At 39.5% G+C, this 20,342-nt stretch overlaps 2 protein-coding genes across 3 annotated transcripts; one reads left to right on the top strand and one right to left on the bottom strand.

Annotated features, from left to right (window-relative positions):
• Positions 1-596: 596 nt before the first annotated feature.
• On the bottom strand, positions 597-14,798 carry dhx16 (DEAH (Asp-Glu-Ala-His) box polypeptide 16). Of its 2 annotated transcripts, XM_026316728.1 has the most exons (21): positions 14,542-14,798; positions 13,395-13,597; positions 13,035-13,267; positions 12,381-12,546; positions 12,223-12,279; positions 11,834-12,088; positions 11,497-11,730; positions 10,584-10,775; positions 9,789-9,899; positions 9,556-9,671; positions 8,569-8,779; positions 8,288-8,386; positions 7,906-8,058; positions 7,372-7,512; positions 6,669-6,831; positions 6,453-6,571; positions 4,842-4,909; positions 4,366-4,528; positions 3,414-3,575; positions 1,583-1,756; positions 597-1,263 (listed from the first exon to the last, which is right to left on the bottom strand). In XM_026316728.1, the coding sequence occupies exons 2-21, from the start codon at positions 13,590-13,592 to the stop codon at positions 1,135-1,137; spliced, it is 3,144 nt and encodes a 1,047-aa protein (XP_026172513.1). In that variant the 5' UTR covers positions 13,593-13,597; positions 14,542-14,798; the 3' UTR covers positions 597-1,134. The 2 variants fall into 2 exon arrangements, with proteins under 2 accessions (XP_026172513.1, XP_026172514.1); XM_026316729.2 differs by lacking the exons at positions 597-1,263; positions 1,583-1,756 and adding an exon at positions 3,169-3,222.
• Positions 14,799-16,084: 1,286 nt separating this feature from the next.
• Positions 16,085-19,445, top strand: LOC113136173 (lysosomal thioesterase PPT2-like). Its single transcript, XM_026316730.1, has 8 exons — positions 16,085-16,403; positions 16,819-16,972; positions 17,470-17,565; positions 17,729-17,824; positions 18,056-18,139; positions 18,230-18,314; positions 18,701-18,755; positions 18,885-19,445. Exons 1-8 carry the CDS (start codon positions 16,128-16,130, stop codon positions 19,026-19,028), a joined length of 990 nt encoding a protein of 329 aa, XP_026172515.1. The 5' UTR covers positions 16,085-16,127; the 3' UTR covers positions 19,029-19,445.
• Positions 19,446-20,342: the final 897 nt, after the last annotated feature.

The following is a 20,342-nucleotide window of genomic DNA, read 5'->3' as shown; positions in this document are numbered from 1 at the left end:
TTCTTGCTCTGTGTGATACAAATCAAGAGAAAACATAAGTGCGTAAAAAGGCAGGCACAGTGCTGCTAATGCTGCCCGTACCAGCGTCTCATACCTCTCATACTTTTACTTCATGCCTTTGCCACCCAAACAAGGACTCAACCTTTCTTCACTGCAGTCATTATTACTGTTTTCACCTCGGCTATTAGAAAATGACAATACACCTAGGCTGCGAGAACAAGTCATGATATGTGAAGGCCACCACTAATTAAAATATTCTTCTTTAAATTCTAGAGGGTGAATTTGACAACAGAAAAATGCCACATCCACAGGGAGTATGTAAATGGTTTAATAGAAAAATATTTAAAAGAAAACTTTATTTCCTGCTCATCAGTCCTTTTGTCCTACAAGTTTAGCCAGCAGGGCAGGAAGCCACTAAAGTAAGGGGTCTAAATATAGCCTGGTTCACAACAGTGAAACTCCTTCTTCACTTAAAACCAGAAATAATAAGTCAAATCTTTTAAAGTTAGTAAATACTAATGTAACACAGCTAACTAGTCAGCCGCACAATAACTAGCATACATATTTTGTTGAGCAAATAATATGGAAGAAAAGCATTACTGGTTGTAAAATTTTATTGCCCTAAAAAATGAAAATAAACAAGATAAGCAAAAAGGACCAACAGTCTCATATTCATTAATGAGCTGAAAAACCCAACTGGGTGAGTCCACACTGCTGCTGTTGATGTGGGAACTCAGATCCAAGTGCAGGGTAATTTGTGGCCCAGTTGATATGCCTGGTTTATGATTAAACCAGTCAGTAGGCTGAGACTACTTCTCACTGGACCCATTTCTCTGTTTCATGTTTTTGTGTTCAGACGTGTGTGGCCAAATTTGGTTCAAAACCTATGATGAATTCTGATACTGCATGAACACTGTCTACAGTGCCACACAGCAGAATACAATTTCACATGTGAAGACAAGAAACGTAATTTTCCATGTACCTAACGGTTACCAGACAACCACACAGTTCCTTTTTATTTTTATACATTTACCAAACTTTTGGTCATTTGGCCACTTCTACTCTTCCTTGAGAGAGAAGGGCAGTGTGCCCATTTACTTTTCACCATTTGTCTCATGAGTAGTAGCTGTCACTTCAGCCCAGCTCCTCTTTTGTTTTGCCCTGCTTGCGAGGCATTTTCTTGTTGCTGCTGTCCTCTAGCTCTTTGCTCTTGTAGTAATGAGGAGCCACTTCAAGCAGCCAGCCGCTCTCTATCTCAATGACCTGTATATATGGGAGAGAGATAACGCAATGTGATGACAATACAGGAAGGGATAGAGTTAAGTATTGTAGTGTAACCGTGTCACATTTCCTTATTAATATGCTGTCTCATGCCTATACGCACTAATTCTGTGGAGGCTTTCAAGACTGTGTGAGAGGTGTGACTGTCATTTTGCTATAACTGTGTTTACTGAGTGTTTTCCAGACACGCCTCTGAAAAGCAGACTACTGCTACTACCCTTCATCACCTATTACTGCAAATATTTGAGAGGTTTAGAGGACTAAAGAAGAGTAAATAGTATCACGTCCTGAGCAGACAGACCTGTCTCATGAACTCCTTGGTGGTGAAGACCAACTCATGGTAGATAAGCCAGCGGGGCTGCTCCTCAAACAGAGAGCTGTTGGGGTGGATGTAGACTGTCTGCTGGTGTTTCACAGTCTTGTAGCCTCCTTTGCTCAGTCGTGCTGTGTGGTAGAAATACCCTGCAGTCACAGCCTGGGAGGAGGACAAAGTAAATAGTACTTCAATCGTCCATCTTACCTCCTTTTTTAGTTAATATCCTAAACACATCAAAATGAAGTATTTCAGTTTTTAATCATCTCTACACCAGAATATTATCATATAATATTAGTCCAGCAATTTAATGTTAAATTTGATCTTATAGATCATATAATAATATGGTGCAACAGAAAATGGATAGCCTTGAAAATTTCAGAATCTACTATAAATTGAATTTTGTGTTTCGTTGACAATAATAAATTAAATACTGCTCCTCTTAATGAAGCAGCAGGCAACAAGAAAACACAAAGCACTGAAGCTACTTTACAGTAAAACACCAAAACTAATAAAATATCAAGTGTCCAGACAGACACATAAACAAAACCTTAAGTAGTTTCCTTTGAATTTAAACTGTTTTAAAGTCTACTAGTGTTATTACCTATAAACTATTTATTGAACATTTATTCATATTAAGTTAGGTGATTTTTTTTTTTTTTACCTATTTGGCTGCAGGATTTAACATCCATAAAGGCAGCAGGTAATAGGAATAGGTGTAACCCAGTTAAAAACAAAACGCCCTTGCTTATCTCAAGTAGTTCAGGGGTGTGTTCACAAAACACTCACAGACTGGTATGAGCAGGCTGATGACACAGCCTCTGTTCAGTCACGATGTACAGGTTTACCTGAACAGAGGCTGTTTACCTGTACATTTTCTTACACGGTTAATTGTTTGACCTAAATACTTTTTGTATTGCCCAATATCTTGCGAAAAGGAAGCATCCACCTGCCTAACGTGTTCTTGAGCAAACAGAGGGGCCACATCTGAGGCTGAAATGAAAGCTAAAACATGAAACCCAACTTAAATAAACAAAAATGCCAAGTTGACACGACCTTGTCAAAGTCAAGTTTCAATATTTACATAAACAAGTTTTAAAAGTAACAAAAATCAAAAACAGGTATGTTTTTTTTCTATTTTGTGTTTCAAATACAAAAGTCTTCTGTGCTGTTATTTCTGAATTTCATTGTTGTTACTGCTGCTATAATTTCCCAGCTCTCTTCTTACTTTGACAGCATCATTAGAACACATTTGTCATGATAACACAACAGTGTCTCATAGGAAAAATCTTTAACTGGGATATTTTGCATGGACACACCAGACCTTTATTTGACACAAGTGATTGAGCTTTTATTCAAAACAGACGACAGAGCAATATTCATAATGCTCAGTGAAAATTATTCCTGATGTTAAAGATTATCTGTTGGTGAAAACCTAATTAAGGACACTGTCTGGTTAAAAAAAACAATTACTGCACCCTAGGGTGTCAATTTTTAGAGCATGGGACAGGAGACACAGTTCTGGGAAAGGAGACAAAGTTCTTTGTGTATAATACAATTTATGTTTATGTCTGACAGAAGTCCATGACTCACTGACTGATACATTCCCCTGCCAAATTTACCTCTTCCTGCATCGAAAAAAAAACCAAAACAATAACATGTATTCATCAGATGTGACTCAACAAAAGAGCAGCTGTTTACACCGAGCCACTAACAGCCACAAACTAAATATGTTTTCTCTTTTTTAAGGTCAGGAATCAAATTTGAGATGGTCTGCTTTTGTCAAGAAATTCTGGATTACTTTCTCAGTGGCACTGACCTTGCGAATGGGGACACTATCTCCCTGGGAGCTGACCACCTCCACCTCAATGCGATCCATAAGACCCTCCAGCTGGTCCCTGACGTCCCGGGCTCTTCTCATGGACCGGAACTGGATGAAATTCTCATAGCACCATTGTGTGGAGTAACCACTCTCCAACCACTGAGGAAGAAAGCAGAAAAACATATTTCTGCTTCAGAAACTTGTGCATACTTTTTCCAGGCTTTTCTTTAATGCTTTATTTCTTTATGCCAAAAATGAAAATATCAGTCTGGGTGGAAAAAAGTAAACAAAAATCACACTTTGCATGATGGCCACAAACTTATGATGACCATGGAGTTTAACGTCATGTAAATTGTCACAGTATAAGGCTTGACTGCTGTTTCATGGTCTCTTCTCTAAGCAATAATGTTTAGTAACAGGTTACAAAGAAATAAATGTAGTTGATTCCTGCTGAGCAGGTTTAAACTAGCCCACAAACAGATACATGTCATGGAAACTTCTTTCCGACTGTGCATTCAACAAATATTTGCATAGCAGATCACAGAAACCTGACAATTTAAGTGGGTTTTCGTTTTCCATGCCAGAGGGTCAGACACATATCAACTGTAATGCACCCTGTTGGGGATAACTCAAGAAATGAATTCTGCCTGACTGTGCTAAATTCTGTATAGAGACTGTGTCAGAGAGGTGTTCATTCAATTCTAATATGCTGCCCTCCTCATGCAGGTAAATAGATACACAGAGGCTTTTTTAAAAAAAAAAAAAAAAGCAAAACACCAGGCTCAAAGATTTATGTAGAATCTAGAACACCTCTCTGTCAAATACATTATATCCTTTATGAAGACAGATTTTCTTGCAGGATTACTGGACTGGACTGCATCAGCCCAGCAGGTATTTTGAACATAAAGTATCTTCAGCACTAACTGCTGTTATCCAGCTGTGGCAATACCTGTGTGTAAACGTTGAGCAGCACCAGGTGGTCTCCACCTGGCACCACAAAGTTCATCCTTGCATTGTCAGCGTGCACCACCTTGTCTTTGGGCCGGTAGAAAATAGAATTATTCACTGACAACATGGCTGCTATTGTCAACACTTCCTCTGAACACTTGTACCTGTAGAGAGGCGAAGAAGGCAAAATGGAATAAAATGTTATAAAGACAATGCAAAAAAAGCAACAGTACTCATGCTTTTCTCTTTGAACCCATGCATTCATAAATTCATTGCCTGTTTGAAAGTCTCTTTTTCAAAGAATTCTAGACGATCTGAAGCATTAAACAAAATATGACAGACAAAGATCAGTAAAAATAAAAACTATCACATTCTTTGCACATCATCACATTATTCTTCCAAGGATGGCCTGTCTTAGGTTAAAGAAGCACTATACTAGCTCAAAACTGAGGAGTATGTATCAGCCTGGAGACGTACTGCTCTGAGGCCAGGATCATCTTGCTCAGCATAGGGTCCACTGGTAGCTCAGCCATCCTGCGACCCAGCTGAATACAAAACAAAACAAAGCAGTTCATTCATTTAAAGCAACACGGTTAGTTTTTCGACCTTAAAATAATGTCTCTAAAATTATTTGGTAGAACAACTCTTATCTGCCACTGCAGCACAAGTGGGCTCGCATCAGCTGCAACAGCACTATGCGACTTTTGTGATCGGGTATGATCACTCAGCCCCAACCCCATCTGCTGCCGGAAGAGTGCGACCTGCTTTACAGCATACATCACATGTTTTACTCGTTGCCTGGGTGGAGTTAGCCAACAGCTAACTATAAGATGAAATGATCTAACACAAAATTCTCAAAACCAATGCCATGAAACTAAAGAGGGTTTTGTTGGAGGAAGCAAAGAAAAGACAGAGGGATCGGGCACGAGCGTAAACACGAATCGATACCAGGCGGTTACACTCTGGATTCGTCTGTTCCGTCAGCTTAGTAAATAATAATCAGAACCCTCTCTAGAACATCCTGATATCCTTGACACGTACTGGTTAAAAAGACCAGGGTTGTAAAAAAAACTCTCAGTATTAAATACAGTGAGTCATCTCTCCCATTCATATCATCATTTTGAATCAAGGAAGTTAGTGGCTCTACAGTGCTGGATCCCATGAGGAACACCAAAACTTCTCGTTGATACAATGGGCAGTGCAAATATGCAGAGTGGAGGTGTATTCAGATTACATCAAAATGAAGAACTATTTACTTTTTGTTTATGATTAAAGTGAACAATGTGAAAAACTGCGGAATAACATTGTGGTCGTGAATGATTAACACTGACTGTTTCCAGATTTTATGAGGGTTGAGAGTTTACTTTTTGTTAAAAATGTGTGTAATAAAATCACCATTCAGTAGTAATTTATTATTCTAAGATATCAAGAGACACCTGGAATCTAAAACCTCAAGTTGTAAAGTGTAAAATACAAGAAAGGTGTTAATACTGCTGCTCTAGCTAGTTCACTCATTATTTAACAAACAAACAATAAAAAAAAAAAACCCTAATATACCAAAATAGGTCATGAAATAAATAACAGATTTTTTAGTTACTTCATGTTCCACTATGTTCATGAGTAGGTCTCCAACTCTGCCTGCCTGCTGTTTAATGGTGAGCAGGTAGTGCACAGTGTTTTCAGACATTTGTCTGATGATTGTTGTAGAGTAAAATGACATGATGAGAGTGGTGAAAGGGAACCGCAGCAGTAATTATAAAGATAATGCTAATTGCTGGACTCTTACTGACTACTCTTACTACTGACTATAATTATTTTCATTACAAGACTACCTGAATTTTCCTCTCAGGATCAATGAAGTCTAATCTTATCTTCTCAATGCTGTGGGACAGATTAACTAACACTAAATAATGAGCAGAAAACTACTGTAAAGTTCTTTAAATCAGAATTGAGCTGACTGAGGGGGAACTTCTTTGCAGATTTATCACTATAAGTTGTTCCTTTCACATTATTTTCACATTGTCATTTGATACATTATAAAAAGATTTTAGCTGCTTCAACTTCAACTATAAGTTTGATAATATCTACCTTAGTGAGCTCTCCCAGGTGGTTGAGTGCTCCCAGGGCATAGAGCTGCTCCAGCGCCAAGACCAAAGTCTCATGAGGAGGTGGGTCCATGAAGTCAAAGTGAATAAGGTCGTTGATGCCTGCAAGAAAAAAAGTTAGTCCACAGCTTGAATATGTGAAATAAGTGCATGGACTGACATCATTTTAAACATCATTTCATCTTCATTGTAATATCACCTAGACTCTTTAGCAGCAGGACTACATTTCCCAAGTTGGTTCTCTGAATCTCAGGCACAGTTGTTTCCTCCATCTCATGTTTAAAGGCCCAGGCTGTGTAAAGCCTGAAACATTTCCCAGCAGCCACTCTACCTGCACGGCCTGCTCTCTGGTTGGCTGAAGCCTGAGGGCAAAGCAGAAACACACAAATGTTTAGAAACCAACACAGAGATTAACAATACACACTCAGTTCAACAATAACAGCCACCCCATCTTCTGTACCAGTAAAAAGACACAGACCTTGTTTTTTAACTGCCTATATACAATAGTATAATTATGAATGTATTGCATTGTGTTAATTGACATGTGCCCTATCTGATCACCTCTCACTGACATTTCAGCAAAAGAATAGTAGACTTCCATCTGTGAGACATTTACGCACTGCTCTGGGATGAGCTCGTCATGTTTCAATGATAAACACAATAACTGTGTTTATAACCATGTAATTTCAGAAACCTTTTGATCATGAACAGAACCACAGCTTTTAATTACTATATTTACTATATCTGCCAATAACAAATAAAGGTTAAGACAAAACTGGAAACAGAACAAATAAGAAAGGAACCTAATGTCAACACAATGTGATATCATGTAGCGTGCCCCATCAGTTTGCTTCAATACAGAGGTTCTGCTTGGTAATCATTAAGAAACCGTGAGCATTTACCCGTGAGCAGGGCGTGACAATGAGTGACTCCATGCCAGTGCGGGCATTGTAACTCTTCTGTTTGCAGAAGCCTGGGTCAATGACGTAGATGATGCCATCTATGGTCAGTGAGGTCTCTGCTATATTGGTAGCCACCACCACCTTGGATTGATAGAGCACACATACAGTGCAAGACACAAGTTGAGTAAGTGCCGCACACACAAGTAGAATGAAGACTAAATTTACCTGTTGTACAAAGAGGGAGGGATTTTTCTTTCAGGATACTAAGTACTTCTACCAAATGTCACTGTACTACAGCAGCCTCTAATGGTGAATAATAGCATAGACACTTAATCTGGGCAAATATAAAAAGGTTCTCACGTACTACTCGACTGATACAGCAAACAAATAGTACATCTATTATCTTCATTTATCTCTTTTAAAGAAATACACCTGTTGTCATTTAGTGTCTGCCAAGTTGAAATTTTATTACTACTGTGACCTACTTCATCCAGGGTAATTGTATAAGGAAACAAAAGTTCTTCATCATCTCACCTTACGGGCCCCAGGAGGAGTAGGGCTGAAGATTTTTGCCTGCATGTCAGAAGGCAGGTTGGCATAGATGGGAAGGACCACCAGCTCTGCGATTTTAGATCCAAGCCGTCTGCATCTCTCCTGGAGCATCTCACAACACGCTTCGATCTCCTCCTACCAGACCCACAGACAAACCGGGTAAAGACCAAAACCACTGATAAGGATAGTTATCTGTCGATGCAGGATAAGAATTTGTGAGGTGAGAATTTGTGAGGCAGTCTAAAATCCATCCAAATTTTACACCGAAAAGGAGGAGACCAACAATCTCCGATTACAACTGAATGCTGATTAAAATCACTTGACAAAAGTCCCAAAGAATCTAGCTCTCGATTTATAACAATACCTGACCAGTGAGGAAAACCAAAATGTCTCCTGGTGACTGGGTGATGTGGATCTGGAGGACTGACACCACACATGCCTCCAGGTAGTCTGCCTCGGGAGCCTGAACAACACAATATACAGATGCTTACAATAACACAATACTGGGACTTTTGGGCTTTTTCTTCAAAATATTCTTCAAAGTCTAGTCTAATTTACTCCCAAATAATATACTTTTGGTGATGCACACTCACTTATTTAAAAATGTACTGTATGAAACATTCAAAAATAAAACATAGTTCATACTTTGGTATAATAGATATCAACAGGAAACCTCCTGCCCGGGATCCGGAAGACAGGCGCCTCGTCAAAGAAGCAGGAAAAACGTTCTGTGTCCAGAGTGGCACTGGCCACCAGCACCTTCAGGTCTGGTCTGAATCTGGCGATGTCCTTAATCAGACCAAACAGGATGTCTGTGTGCAGAGTTCGCTCATGGGCCTCATCTATGATGACCACACTGGTGAGAGATAGAGGAGGAACGCATGAGGAAAGTGGATATTGAGTATAAGAGACAGGCTCATCAGGAACTGTGGGATGGTACTGGGCAAGAGATGACATGAGGTTTCTCGGGCAGATGAAGAAGTGTTAATAAAACAAATACAGGGCCTAATGCTTCAAAAGACACCTGCCAAAAACGACTGAACAGTATGATGAAGGATTTGATCAAAAAGAAAACAAATATAGAAGAACAACAGGAAAACACAAATTGTCAAGAAAACATAATACATTGTCATCACAAAATGAACGCTCAAACAAAACTATAACCAGAAATATTTTATACCTGTGGATTAACAGCATAGTAATGTTCTTTTTCTGAACAGTTGATGCTGAGTGGACACAACACACGTTTTTACTATTCTTGTATGTTAACTCACACCACATGTTTCTGCAAGGCCAGAAACTGCAACCTTTGTGCTCAGATTGTATCAGGTGAACCACTAGATAAAATAAAGAAAATAAATAAATAAAAACTGGAGCTAAAGATGACTAGAAGATAAGACAATGTGGTCAGTCTGTTTTGTAAATATTTTGACAGCAGCCATGAGGGAAGTCAGATTGTAGAGCTCCTAAAACAGACCAAAGTTTTGTGCATGCCAGATGCTTCTGATCGTTCAGATAATCAAACAACAACTGATCTTGGAGAAATTCAGTCATATTCAAAAAGTTCTTGGTGGCGACCAAATTATGTCAATCCATACAGTGTCTGCTCAGTTATTCCCTTCTTTTTACTACCTGTAGCTGGCCAGGTCCGGCTCAGTGAGAAACTCTCGAAGCAACATGCCGTCTGTCATGTACTTGAGCACGGTTCTCTCTGAAGTGCAGTCCTCAAAACGTATACTGTAACCCACCTGGATGAGGGATGAATGAAATGAATGACAAAGATTTAGGATAGTTGTTGCTGTTGTTACACATTCATATTAGGATGAAAATGAATTGGGATCAGCAGAATACTCTGTCCAGCTCACCTCATTACCAAGTTTGACACTCATTTCTTGAGCTACCCTGGCTGCCACTGACATGGCTGCCACTCTGCGAGGCTGTGTACATCCAATCTTCATGCCTCCTTTGGTGTAGCCCTGAGAGAGGAACACCAGGTCAAAGGATAGATTCAGTTTATCCAGTTATCACTAGTGTTATGTTCTTGTACACATTATTCATACAAACTGATTAACTTGGCTCTGTCAACACATGCCAAAAAAGAAAAGGGAAGCATAAAAGTGTTAGAACAGGACTACTTCTTGGTTGGGTACTGTAATTTCTTTGTTACTGTCTCAACATCAGCCAGCATTTCGTGTCCCTGGACAGGAAGCAGTTCTACACATAACCCCTTTAAAACCACAGCTAGTCATTTTTAGGCTTCAGGTTTTGTACGGGTCACAGAAACGATGTGCATTGTATTAACTAGAGAGGTTGAGCAAGAAAGTAATGAAGCCCGTAACAGAGTGTGTTGTGACTCAAATAGCATGTGACTCAAATCCACATGCTGTGATATGGGTGTAAATTTAACTTTTGTAAATTTTAACTGTTTGTAAATGTAACTTTATGTCACCTGATTATCAAAATCACCCAAGGATGAAGCACAGTATGTTCAGAAAAAGAGTGCCTATTTAAGGTTCAGCTGGGCTTCATTAATTTCCACAACATTTCAAGAAATGTTGATTTGTTTAAACAAGTTTTCTTTTCAGAAAATTCTGTTGCCTTATCAGTGGACTTTCATTATGTGTACTTCCTATGATACTTTTGTTAGATTTTGTACATACATCTTCCAGCAGGTACTGTGGGATCTGGGTGGTCTTTCCAGAGCCTGTCTCTCCTTCAATGACCAGTATCTGGTGCTCATGGATGGCAGCTAGCAGGTCCTCTCTGTAGGGGAAGATGGGCAGGCTGCGTCGGACCTCCTGCATTGATTGTTTCTTTAGCTCTGCCTGTGACAGAGCTGGAGCCTCCTTTTCCTAAGCACAAAAAGGTCAGAAGAAAAGGTCACTTAAGATAAATTATATTTTCTACAGATATGCAAGATGAGAAAGAGTTTTTATCTTGCTCTAGGTCATGTTGACAGAATATACAGACATTAACCTTGCACACAGCAGATCTGCTTGATCTATGGAACCAGAGCCATGTTATTTCTATCTAATCTATTAGGAACTACCATACAAAAATATGCGACACTCCCATTTTTAGGGTTAATATACGTATCACTAATATATGGACTACATCACAACAGGCAATTTGAGTCTCCAGTGAACTTAAGAGAGTACTACACTAACGTAGTATTATAACATATAAAACAGTTTGATTCATGATGGACAGGTCTTAATAATACTTAAAATCAATGCAGCAATACCAGATATATTTATTTCCCACTCATTCTTCTTCCTTGTCAAAACCTTGTACCTACATTACTCACAATGAAACTAACTCCATAGTTCAATCAAAGACTTGGGTGTGTTATGCTAGTCCCAGATAATTCATCCTTGAGCATCATCCCTTTAGAAGACACGAGGAGCAGGCTACAGAGGTCTAACAAGATCATTTCTTTCTAACACCAAACAACCTCACAAGTAACCTCACATGAGGTATTTATAAGCCTGGGCAGTGATACCATCAGTTTTCATCACTGGGAAAGCAAAATGAAAAACAAGACACAAATAAAAAGAATCCAGTGGAGCCCACCTTTTCTGACAGAGTTCCCTTCATTGTTATAGCACTGCTGACAAAATCAATCATCTCATCCTCCTCCAGGATTAGCTGGTACTTCTCCTGCTCCTGCTTCATCCCTTGCTCTCGCTCCTTCTTGGCCCCAAAGCTGAGGGAGGCCGTCTTCAGCCTCTCCTCCTCCCATCGGCCTTGCTCTCCTCCAAGTTCCATGGGAGTTTCCTCAAGCTCCAGGTCCTTTTGGGGCACCTCCTGACCATCAGGAAAAAGTAGATAAAGGGTTTGGACCTGTGTACAATATAGTAGGTAACCATTTCTGCCCACTGTGTCGGTATGTGACATCCCTCATTCCTACCTTGCTTCTCTTCTCTTCCGGCATATAGTATCGGTTCTTCCTCTCCTCCTGTTCCTTGGCACCAGCCTGTTTGTAATCTTTAGCCAGGTCCCGAAGGGTGCGTTTGTATTCCAGCTCCTTCTTCTCCCTATCAGTCAGTTCGTCTGTAGTGAAAAGGTACTCATCGTCTTTAATCTCTTCCTCCAGGTCCTCCAACTTCTCTGCTTCTCTCTTCTTTAGATAATCCCATCGAGAGCGTTTCCTCAACTCCGGCAACTAGAGAGAGACAGACGGGTCAAAGGATCAGAAAATGTATTACACACTTAGAAATCTAAGCTGCTCTAAAATACCTTTATTCACAAAAACGACATATAGTAATACCTGTGGGTATGGTATTAAAACACACCCACCATATTCTTCTGATCATCTTCAGCCATTTTCAGCCTCTTTTGAGCTTCCTCGTAAGCCTGGAGAAAGGTAAACCGAAGGTGAAGCTGTTTGCCTGCTTACCAAAATGCGTCATTGTCAAAAAATACATGCATGCACTGTAATTTCCTTGCCTCCCCACCTTTTTGTCAGTCCTCTCTGCAATGTTGCGTGTTTTGTCTTTGTCCTTCTGCCTCACTCGCTCTGCAAATGCATCTCTCTCTTCAATGTCCTGCAATCGCTCTCTCTCTTCCTTTTCCCACTCTTCCTCTTCTTCTTCTTTCTTGAGAGACTGGCTGAGATTACCCCTGACACAAAAAAAGCAGAATAAATGTTAACTTTAGTTTAAGTTTGAGAGCTTTTTTGATGATAAATATTTACAAGCTTCAAGGACTAGATGTGTTTTAAGATATCAGTACTGAACATGTTAACAGGTCTGGTAATTTAGCAAACCCATAGAGATAACTACTTTTTTCTGCGACTGTTTGTTTAAAAAAAGTCACCGCTCATTGTGTTTTCTTGTTCAGTATATACATTTTACTGTGAAGGTTTCAGTGCTTTTTAGTGCTATTGCCCAAATACATGGGCAATTAATGCACAGTGATTATTAAATGCCATGTAACGACAACCAGTCCCCCAGCAAAAACTGGAATAAAGTATGTGAAGCTACAGTTGAAACAGCCTGTCCTGCTCTAGTATAAACACATTACGCAAAGATATGAGATTGTATGGAACAATATAAAACAAACAACCAAGAATAAGTAAAAACCAAACAAGGATAATAAAGCAGAATTACCTCTTAGGTACTTCATCCTCACTAGATGACTCACTCTCTTTCTTCTGTCTGATGTGCTTCCTCTTGTTTCCTCTGTCCTTATCTTTGCTTTTCTTTTTCTGTTTCTCCTTCACAACCTCCCCATCACTGTCGCTGTCCTCCAGTAACGTGTATGTCCGATTCTTCCTCTCCATTTCAATGGCTTGTCGTTCCATTGCCCGGGATGGTTTTTCAACAACCTGCTTGCGAGGAACCTACAGGCAGTGATAAAAGATTGTTAGGTTTCATTCCCAGGCTGAACATGAAAGCAGCTATTGCACTGCTTGAGGAATGTAAAGTTCTGGCAGATTATGGAAAGTTCTTGCAATTTTACAAAGGCACCTTGTCAAACAGCTCCTGAGCAAAGGCAATCACACTCTGGTCAATGTCAATGGTGCCCGTCTGCTCCAGACGAGTCACAAAGTCCTGAGGACTCGATGCTTTCCGTGCAGTGCCAATCATGAATTGAGACACATATCTGTCACTCAACCCAAGGATATCATGGAGACGGTCATTCACCCACTGCTCTAGACTGGCCATGGTGCCTGTTGAGGAAGCAGAGAACATGGTTATGTGTGATCCAGGTGCAGATGAAGACCAGGAAGATATGGAAACTACTAGTTATAACATTAAAAATGATCATTATTTTAATATTGCCTTTCAAAAAATGTAACCTTACACAGCTAATTGTACTGAAATAATGACTTATTTAAAGCAACAGAAAGTTCATTTATCTGACATGCATTTATTAATCACTTTGATACATAGGTAAGTGGGTCAACACAGTGGATGAATGGTTAGAACAAGGTTCTTGGTTCAAAACCTGCCAGGACACAGGCCTTTCTGTGTGGAGTTTGCATGTTGGGGGTTTTCTCCGTACTCCAGTTTCCTCTCACAGTCCAAAAACATGTATGTCAGGACCCGCTGACTCTAAATTGGCCATAGTGAGCCAGAATGTGAGCATCTGTGGTTGTTATCTGTCTATATGTGGCCCTGTGATGGACTGGTGACCTGTCCAGGGTGTACCCCTGCCTTTCACCCAAAGAGAGCTGGGATAGGCTCCATCAGATCCCCATCACTCTAATTAGAACTAAGTGGGTACAGATAACGGATGGATGGATGGGTACATCAATAAGTTTACAAAGATTTCCCCACTGTATCTCTTTGGCATAAACTATGCAATAATTTAATATAGATTATGTAAGATATGATGAGACACTACATCCCCAAACATACAGCCTGAATTGCAATGAACAGTCTTCAGAGACCAGAAGAACAAGTGGTCCTTCAACAGACGGTAGCATTCCTAGACAGTACTGCAAAGAAATAAAAGACACATATGTCTATAATATGCTGTTATAAGAGGCTGCTTCAGCATCACAGACCCCAGATCTTCATGTAGGGCAGGGGACAAACGCCTGTCTAACTCTGTACTGAAGGATTGACTGTCTTAACTTAACAATCTCTGAGATTATTAAAGTTCACTTACCGTTTTTTAACACGCTCAAACAACGTTGTTGTTATATACGTATCAGGCTGTGAGTTAGCGAGCTCAGCTAACTCCAGCCACAAACCTAGTTAACTTAAGTTGCAGTTCACAAGTTCCCTGTAGGGACATATGACGAATACATACATCTCTCCATAGCCATGTAAAACTATTTATTTGTGACTTTATTTTCCCAGTAAAACACCAACAAATGCGTCGTTTGCTAATTTAGCTTAACACACGCTAAAGTTGAAAACGGAAACACGTCACACAAAGCCGTCGAAGAAGAGCAGAGCTGCCTTACAGGCTGCAGCGGTCACTGCCCCCTGAGGCCATCTGTAGAACAACAACTGACTTTGCTACAGAACAGGCTGACCACATTGTCCTATCCTCCACTCAGCTGCAGCTTTTCTGTTTACCTTCTATCTATCTATCTATCTATCTATCTATCTATCTATCTATCTATCTATCTATCTATCTATCTATCTATCTATCTATCTATCTACACTGGTAGATGAAAAACTGTTTATGAGGGACATTCACCCCCCCCCATATTCATATAAATATACCACTGCATTGAAATAGCAGGGGTCAGAACCTTAAACAAATAAGAAAAAAAAACCAGGCTGGTGTGACAGCAGAGGTGTTTCTGTTTCTGAATTGTAAAAGTGAGAGTATCTCAGGCTCTGCTTCCCTAGTTTTGACTATTTGGTTAATGTCTTCTGCAAAGTACAAAACTTCACAGACTTGTAATATTAAATTTCTAGGTTGTACCTTTATGCTTTGATGTAATTATTAATAGGTCATCCATCCATCCATTTTCTATACCCACTTATTCCTAACCAGGGTCCAGGGATTTGCTGGAGCCTATCCCAGCTCTCTTTCGGGTGGAAGGCAGGGGTACACCCCGGACAGTCCATCACAGGGCCACATGTAGACACACAAAGACAAACAACCACACTCACTCCTATGGGCAATTTAGAGTCACCAGTCAACCTAACATGCATGTTTTTGGACTGTGGGAGGAAACCAGAGTACCTGGAGTAAACCCACACAAGCAACATGCAAACTTCACACAGAAAAGCTGGGTTGCGAACCCACAACCTTCTTGCTGCGAGGCAACAGGGCTAATCACTCAGCCACCATGCTGCCCATTAATAAATCAATTTGAGACAATACCATTCATTCTGTAAGAATGACAAAAGTAAACATATTTCCAAACGTATGAGCATCTATATCCAACTGTTATATACCAGTCTATCAGTGTCTGTATATGCAGGTCCCAAATATTGACACTTTTGCGTAACACCATCTAGATTTGAAATGGAATATTATTCCTTGTTCCTGTTTACAGGGACAATTCCAGAGAAACAGGGTGCATTTTTCTGATTTCAATTCAGAGTACTGTCTGATAACTACAAAGCCACCAGGTACAGTTTCAAAATGACTGAATAAAACAAGTAAAACAAAAAAAGATGCCAGTTGATACCCTACAATAGCAGAAGTGGTGAGGAAGGAAGTGAACTGTGAATTCTTAGGACTCCCAGTCTGCACACAAAAAGCTGAAGAGCTCATTGCTCATCAGCATCATGCTCCTCATCTTTAGGACCAGGCCAAAAACTTCGCCAGTATCTTCTCCTAAGTCTGTATTATGGTCAGTCAGAGATCTCACCGCGGACCTGCGAGAGATGAACACCCAAAGATTACTCCTGCTGCTGCTGCTGGTGGTGCTGCTGCTGGTGGTGCCATTGCTGCTGCTATGGCCCCCAGGGGTTTCTGTCGGCAGGTACAAGCCTGTCATCATCGTGCATGGCCTTTTTGATGGGCCTAAGGAGTTAGCTAATCTGTCTAATTACATAACAAAGGTAGGCTATCTCTAAAGCTAACATATAGATAAAGTATGTTATGCAATATTTGGTAAATGTTAAAATATTGCTTTTAAATAGGGGGTTCTGGCTTCAAAAATGTGTTACAGTCATTTAGAACAGACATTTCAAGTTTGCTCTGCTTGTTTTTGCTTTTGCTTTATAAACCTGGTTTTCATATTTTACTCACCAGTGAGGTTTAATATTGATATATTAAACTGTGTGAGCAGTCACACTTCCCATTTAATTTTGATGAATTAAAAATTATATTAATATTTCAAGTAAAGTGAAAACCAGGAAGCAGGTTCAGAGTGAATATTTCTGTTTTCTGTTCTATTTTCTCTGTTTCGGTGCAAAAAAAAAAAAACAAACTACTATTCCCTTTTTCAAAAAATATTTTTATTTTTATTTCCAGGTGCATCCAGGCACTGCGGTGACGGTGATTGACTTGTACCCCTACATATTCAGTCTGAAGCCACTGTGGGTCCAGGTCAAAGGTTTTAGGATAGCTATCCAGTCCATCATGCAGCAGTCTCCCGATGGCGTCCACATTCTGTGCTATTCACAAGGTCCTAGCACATGGCAGCTACGGCCATTCTTTAGCATTTACATGTCAACAGTCAAAGTTTGTTTGGGTAGTAAGAGTGTGAAACATAGCTGCAGAGTACAATGTAAATATTTAATACAGAAGAACAGTACCTGTTACCTCCAGTTGTACTTTATTAAAAATTAGCATACTCACAAAATAGTGAATACTGCAAACATTACAACTTCTGAACACTGAAGTGAAAATGTTAGCGGAAATAAGCATTTAGCACTAGGAAACAGGTGTGAGATAGCACTGCTAAGCACAACCTCACAGAGCTGCTTTTTTCTTAGAAACTGTCATTTGATGTAGCAAATGCAATTGGTAACCACAAAGTCCTATATTCTATACCCTTAACACTCCCTTAAGATAGACTAGACCCTAGAGCAATAAAACAAGGTTCACTGCATGAGATCATATACTGTCATTGGATTGTATAAACGCTCTTGTAACTTAGTTGTTCTCCCTGTTTTTTCTAAGGTGGTCTAATTTGCAGAGCACTTCTTTCCACGACCCCAAACCACACTGTGAACACCTTCATTTCTCTGTCCTCTCCGCTGGCTGGGCAGTATGGAGGTCAGGAATCTTTATTAGACGTTTAAAAAGCACGTGTAGCTATCCCTCATACTCCGCTGAATGATGATGTCATTTTAGGGCTCTCAGAACTTTTTAAAATATCAAACACCACTGATTCGTAACAAATCCTAATTTGTACAACAAACATTATATTTGTCCACAGACACAGGCCACGTCCCTGGCTGCTTGAAGACGCTAGCATATAAAATCTGCTACAATAAATGTGGACAGAAAGTGTCTGTTTGCGACTACTGGAACGGTGAGAATGAGAGCATGGGTTTTCATTTCAATAGTTTGAAAATATATATAGAAATATAAATATCTATATCTATCTGTCTCTCTCTCTCTCTGTATATATATATATATATATATATATATATATATGTATAAAGTCCTGTAATCCATATTAAGGGAACAAGACATTACAAGCAATACAAGATATTTATTTTTACAAGATAGTACAAGATATTTGTTTATGTTTTCCTCTCAGATCCTCACCATAGGTCTCGGTACCTGCAAGGCAACAGCTTTCTGACATTGCTAAATGGTGACATACCTCACAACCAAATGAAAGGTGGAACAAATTAAGGTCATGATCTGTTTTTACTGTGGATGTTGAAATGTGCATTATTTTAAAAAATATTTTTCCATTTCACTTGCTTAGCATGGAGGGAAAACTTCCTACGCATCAAGAATCTGGTGTTGATTGGAGGCCCAGATGATGGCGTCATCACACCATGGCAGTCCAGGTTTCACTGTCATTATAGCTCTATAATCCGTACATTATTGAATCACTTGCATTTAGTGTGATTGTGATACATGAACCTAATTATTTAGACATAGATATAAAAAGCCTTTTCTCCTGTTTAATTTTCTTTAACAATGGCAGCAATAATAGCACTAATTGTATTTGTCTCTGTCCTTTACTTAACTTAGTTTCTAGGAGAATAGCCCGATAAAAAATAACATTTTTTTAATTTGAAAAACTGGATTTTGAGACGTAGAAGTTCTACACTTGACTTATTAAAAGACACATGTGCAAAATAACAGAAGTAGTTAGCCTACTGCCAGAACTGAAAATAGCAGAGGTTTCGAGCTCTTTACCTGAACTGACTGTTTCCTCTTTTCTACACAGTCACTTTGGATTTTATGACAGCAACGAAAATGTTGTAGAAATGAGGAACCAGGAGGTAAGTAGCTTGGTCAAACAAATCTGATAATTTCTGTATTGACTGGAAACTTTTTATTTGTTAACTGGTACACATCTCTCTCTCCTGCTGTTTGTGACCTGTCCTTCTCTTCTCCTCTCTCTTTGAAAGTATTACAAGAACGATACGTTTGGGCTGAAGACGCTGGACGACCGTGGCAAAGTGTCGGTGTGTGTTCAGTCTGGAGTGGAGCACACGAAATGGCACTCCAACTACTCGGTGTTCATGAGCTGCATAGAGAAGTGGCTCACATAAAAACAACTCACCTCCTGAGTGTGTTGTTACTGAACTGAAATACATGGCTCCTGGAGAAATTAGCTCATGCTTGTCAAGAGGTGTGAAGGTGTTTAATATGTTTTATATTGGTATTTGTTGGATTGATTGTTACAATAAGTTCCCAAAATGATGAGTTATAAGTTTAGTGATTCCTTACCTTGTCAACTAGCACCATCTTCAGGTTAAACATTTAAATGTGCCTAAGGATGTGGGGGGCATTGTGAACGGTAAACCTTCTCAGCATGTTAGCATTATCACTGTGGGCATGGTAGCATGCTGATGTTAGTATTTAGCTCAAAACACCAATGTGCCTAAGAACAGTCTCATGATACTCCCGGTCATGCTGCATGTTTGATCCCACAGAGAGCAGGTCATTTATTTATTCGTGCCTCATGTAATTTTGATTCAGTCATTACATTGATTTGACCAAACCGTGTAGGTTAAAGTCTAATTTTCAACTTTCACAAATAAAATTAGTTTTAGACGTTCAACTTGTTTGACACTGGGCTTTGTGTTTATTTATTTTAGAGAAAGTTACAGTCAACTGTAACAATCCTGCTCCTCCATGTAAATACAGTGACACAAATTATAAGAACATTGAACTATAATAGGGTCCAATACAGCAGTTCCATAAGGTGCAGACAAACAAGTGATCACAAATTTGAGTCAACAAGGAAACACTGAATGAAGCATAGTCTCAATAAAAACTGTGGATCAAATAAGATCAAATATTTTCAGTGATTCAGCGATTTATATGTTCTATCCTTTACAAGGCATGTTTAAATATTTCACACATTCAGACTGAACTTATGAAAATAATTGAAACAGGATGCAGAATAAGTATTAATGCATGATATTATGTTATTATATTAAAGCATTATATTCAACAGGACAATGCCTAAAGAGAAAGTCAGACAGTTTTGGCTGCTTCTGTCCTGCCTTTCCCCTTCCCTCCATCAGAGGGCCCCAGTCTTCTCCTTTAGTCCCTGTTTCCTTGTTTACACCTGCCTTGCTGTAACCTCTGATTTTCCACGCCCACTCTCACACCTTGTGATCCTCTCAGTATTAAACCTGTGGTTTCCACCTGCTTCCATGTTCCTGTGTTTTTTCTTTGGGCTTGAGGTCTTGCTCTGCCTGTTTGTTTGTTGTTATATGACCATGTTCCCTCTCTCCTGTTGTTTGTTGTTCTGTTACAAAAAGTCTTCTTACCTGAAGTTATTTAACTTCAATTAGGTAAAGGTTTACTGCCCTAGTTAAATAAATCCACTCAGTTAAGGTTTTACAATCTGTAAA

Source organism: Mastacembelus armatus, chromosome 16, assembly GCF_900324485.2.
Source record: "Mastacembelus armatus chromosome 16, fMasArm1.2, whole genome shotgun sequence".
In the NCBI taxonomy this organism is placed as follows: Eukaryota; Metazoa; Chordata; class Actinopteri; order Synbranchiformes; family Mastacembelidae; genus Mastacembelus; species Mastacembelus armatus.
Note: the sequence above shows the minus strand (reverse complement) of the source record. Positions and strands in the feature narration are given on the sequence as shown.

Coding starts and splice junctions, on each gene's coding strand:
- dhx16 (XM_026316728.1), bottom strand. CDS start 13,592: ATGGCCAGTCTAGAGCAGTGGGTGAATGACCGTCTCCATGATATCCTT. Junction 7,513..7,905: donor CTCCTCCTGGGGCCCGTAAG/GTGAGATGATGA, acceptor TATCAATCCAAG/GTGGTGGTGGCTACCAATAT. Junction 4,910..6,452: donor ACCTGGGAGAGCTCACTAAG/GTAGATATTATC, acceptor TTTTGTATTCAG/CTGGGTCGCAGGATGGCTGA.
- LOC113136173 (XM_026316730.1), top strand. CDS start 16,128: ATGCTCCTCATCTTTAGGACCAGGCCAAAAACTTCGCCAGTATCTTCT. Junction 18,140..18,229: donor ACCTCACAACCAAATGAAAG/GTGGAACAAATT, acceptor TCACTTGCTTAG/CATGGAGGGAAAACTTCCTA. Junction 18,315..18,700: donor ATCACACCATGGCAGTCCAG/GTTTCACTGTCA, acceptor TTTTCTACACAG/TCACTTTGGATTTTATGACA.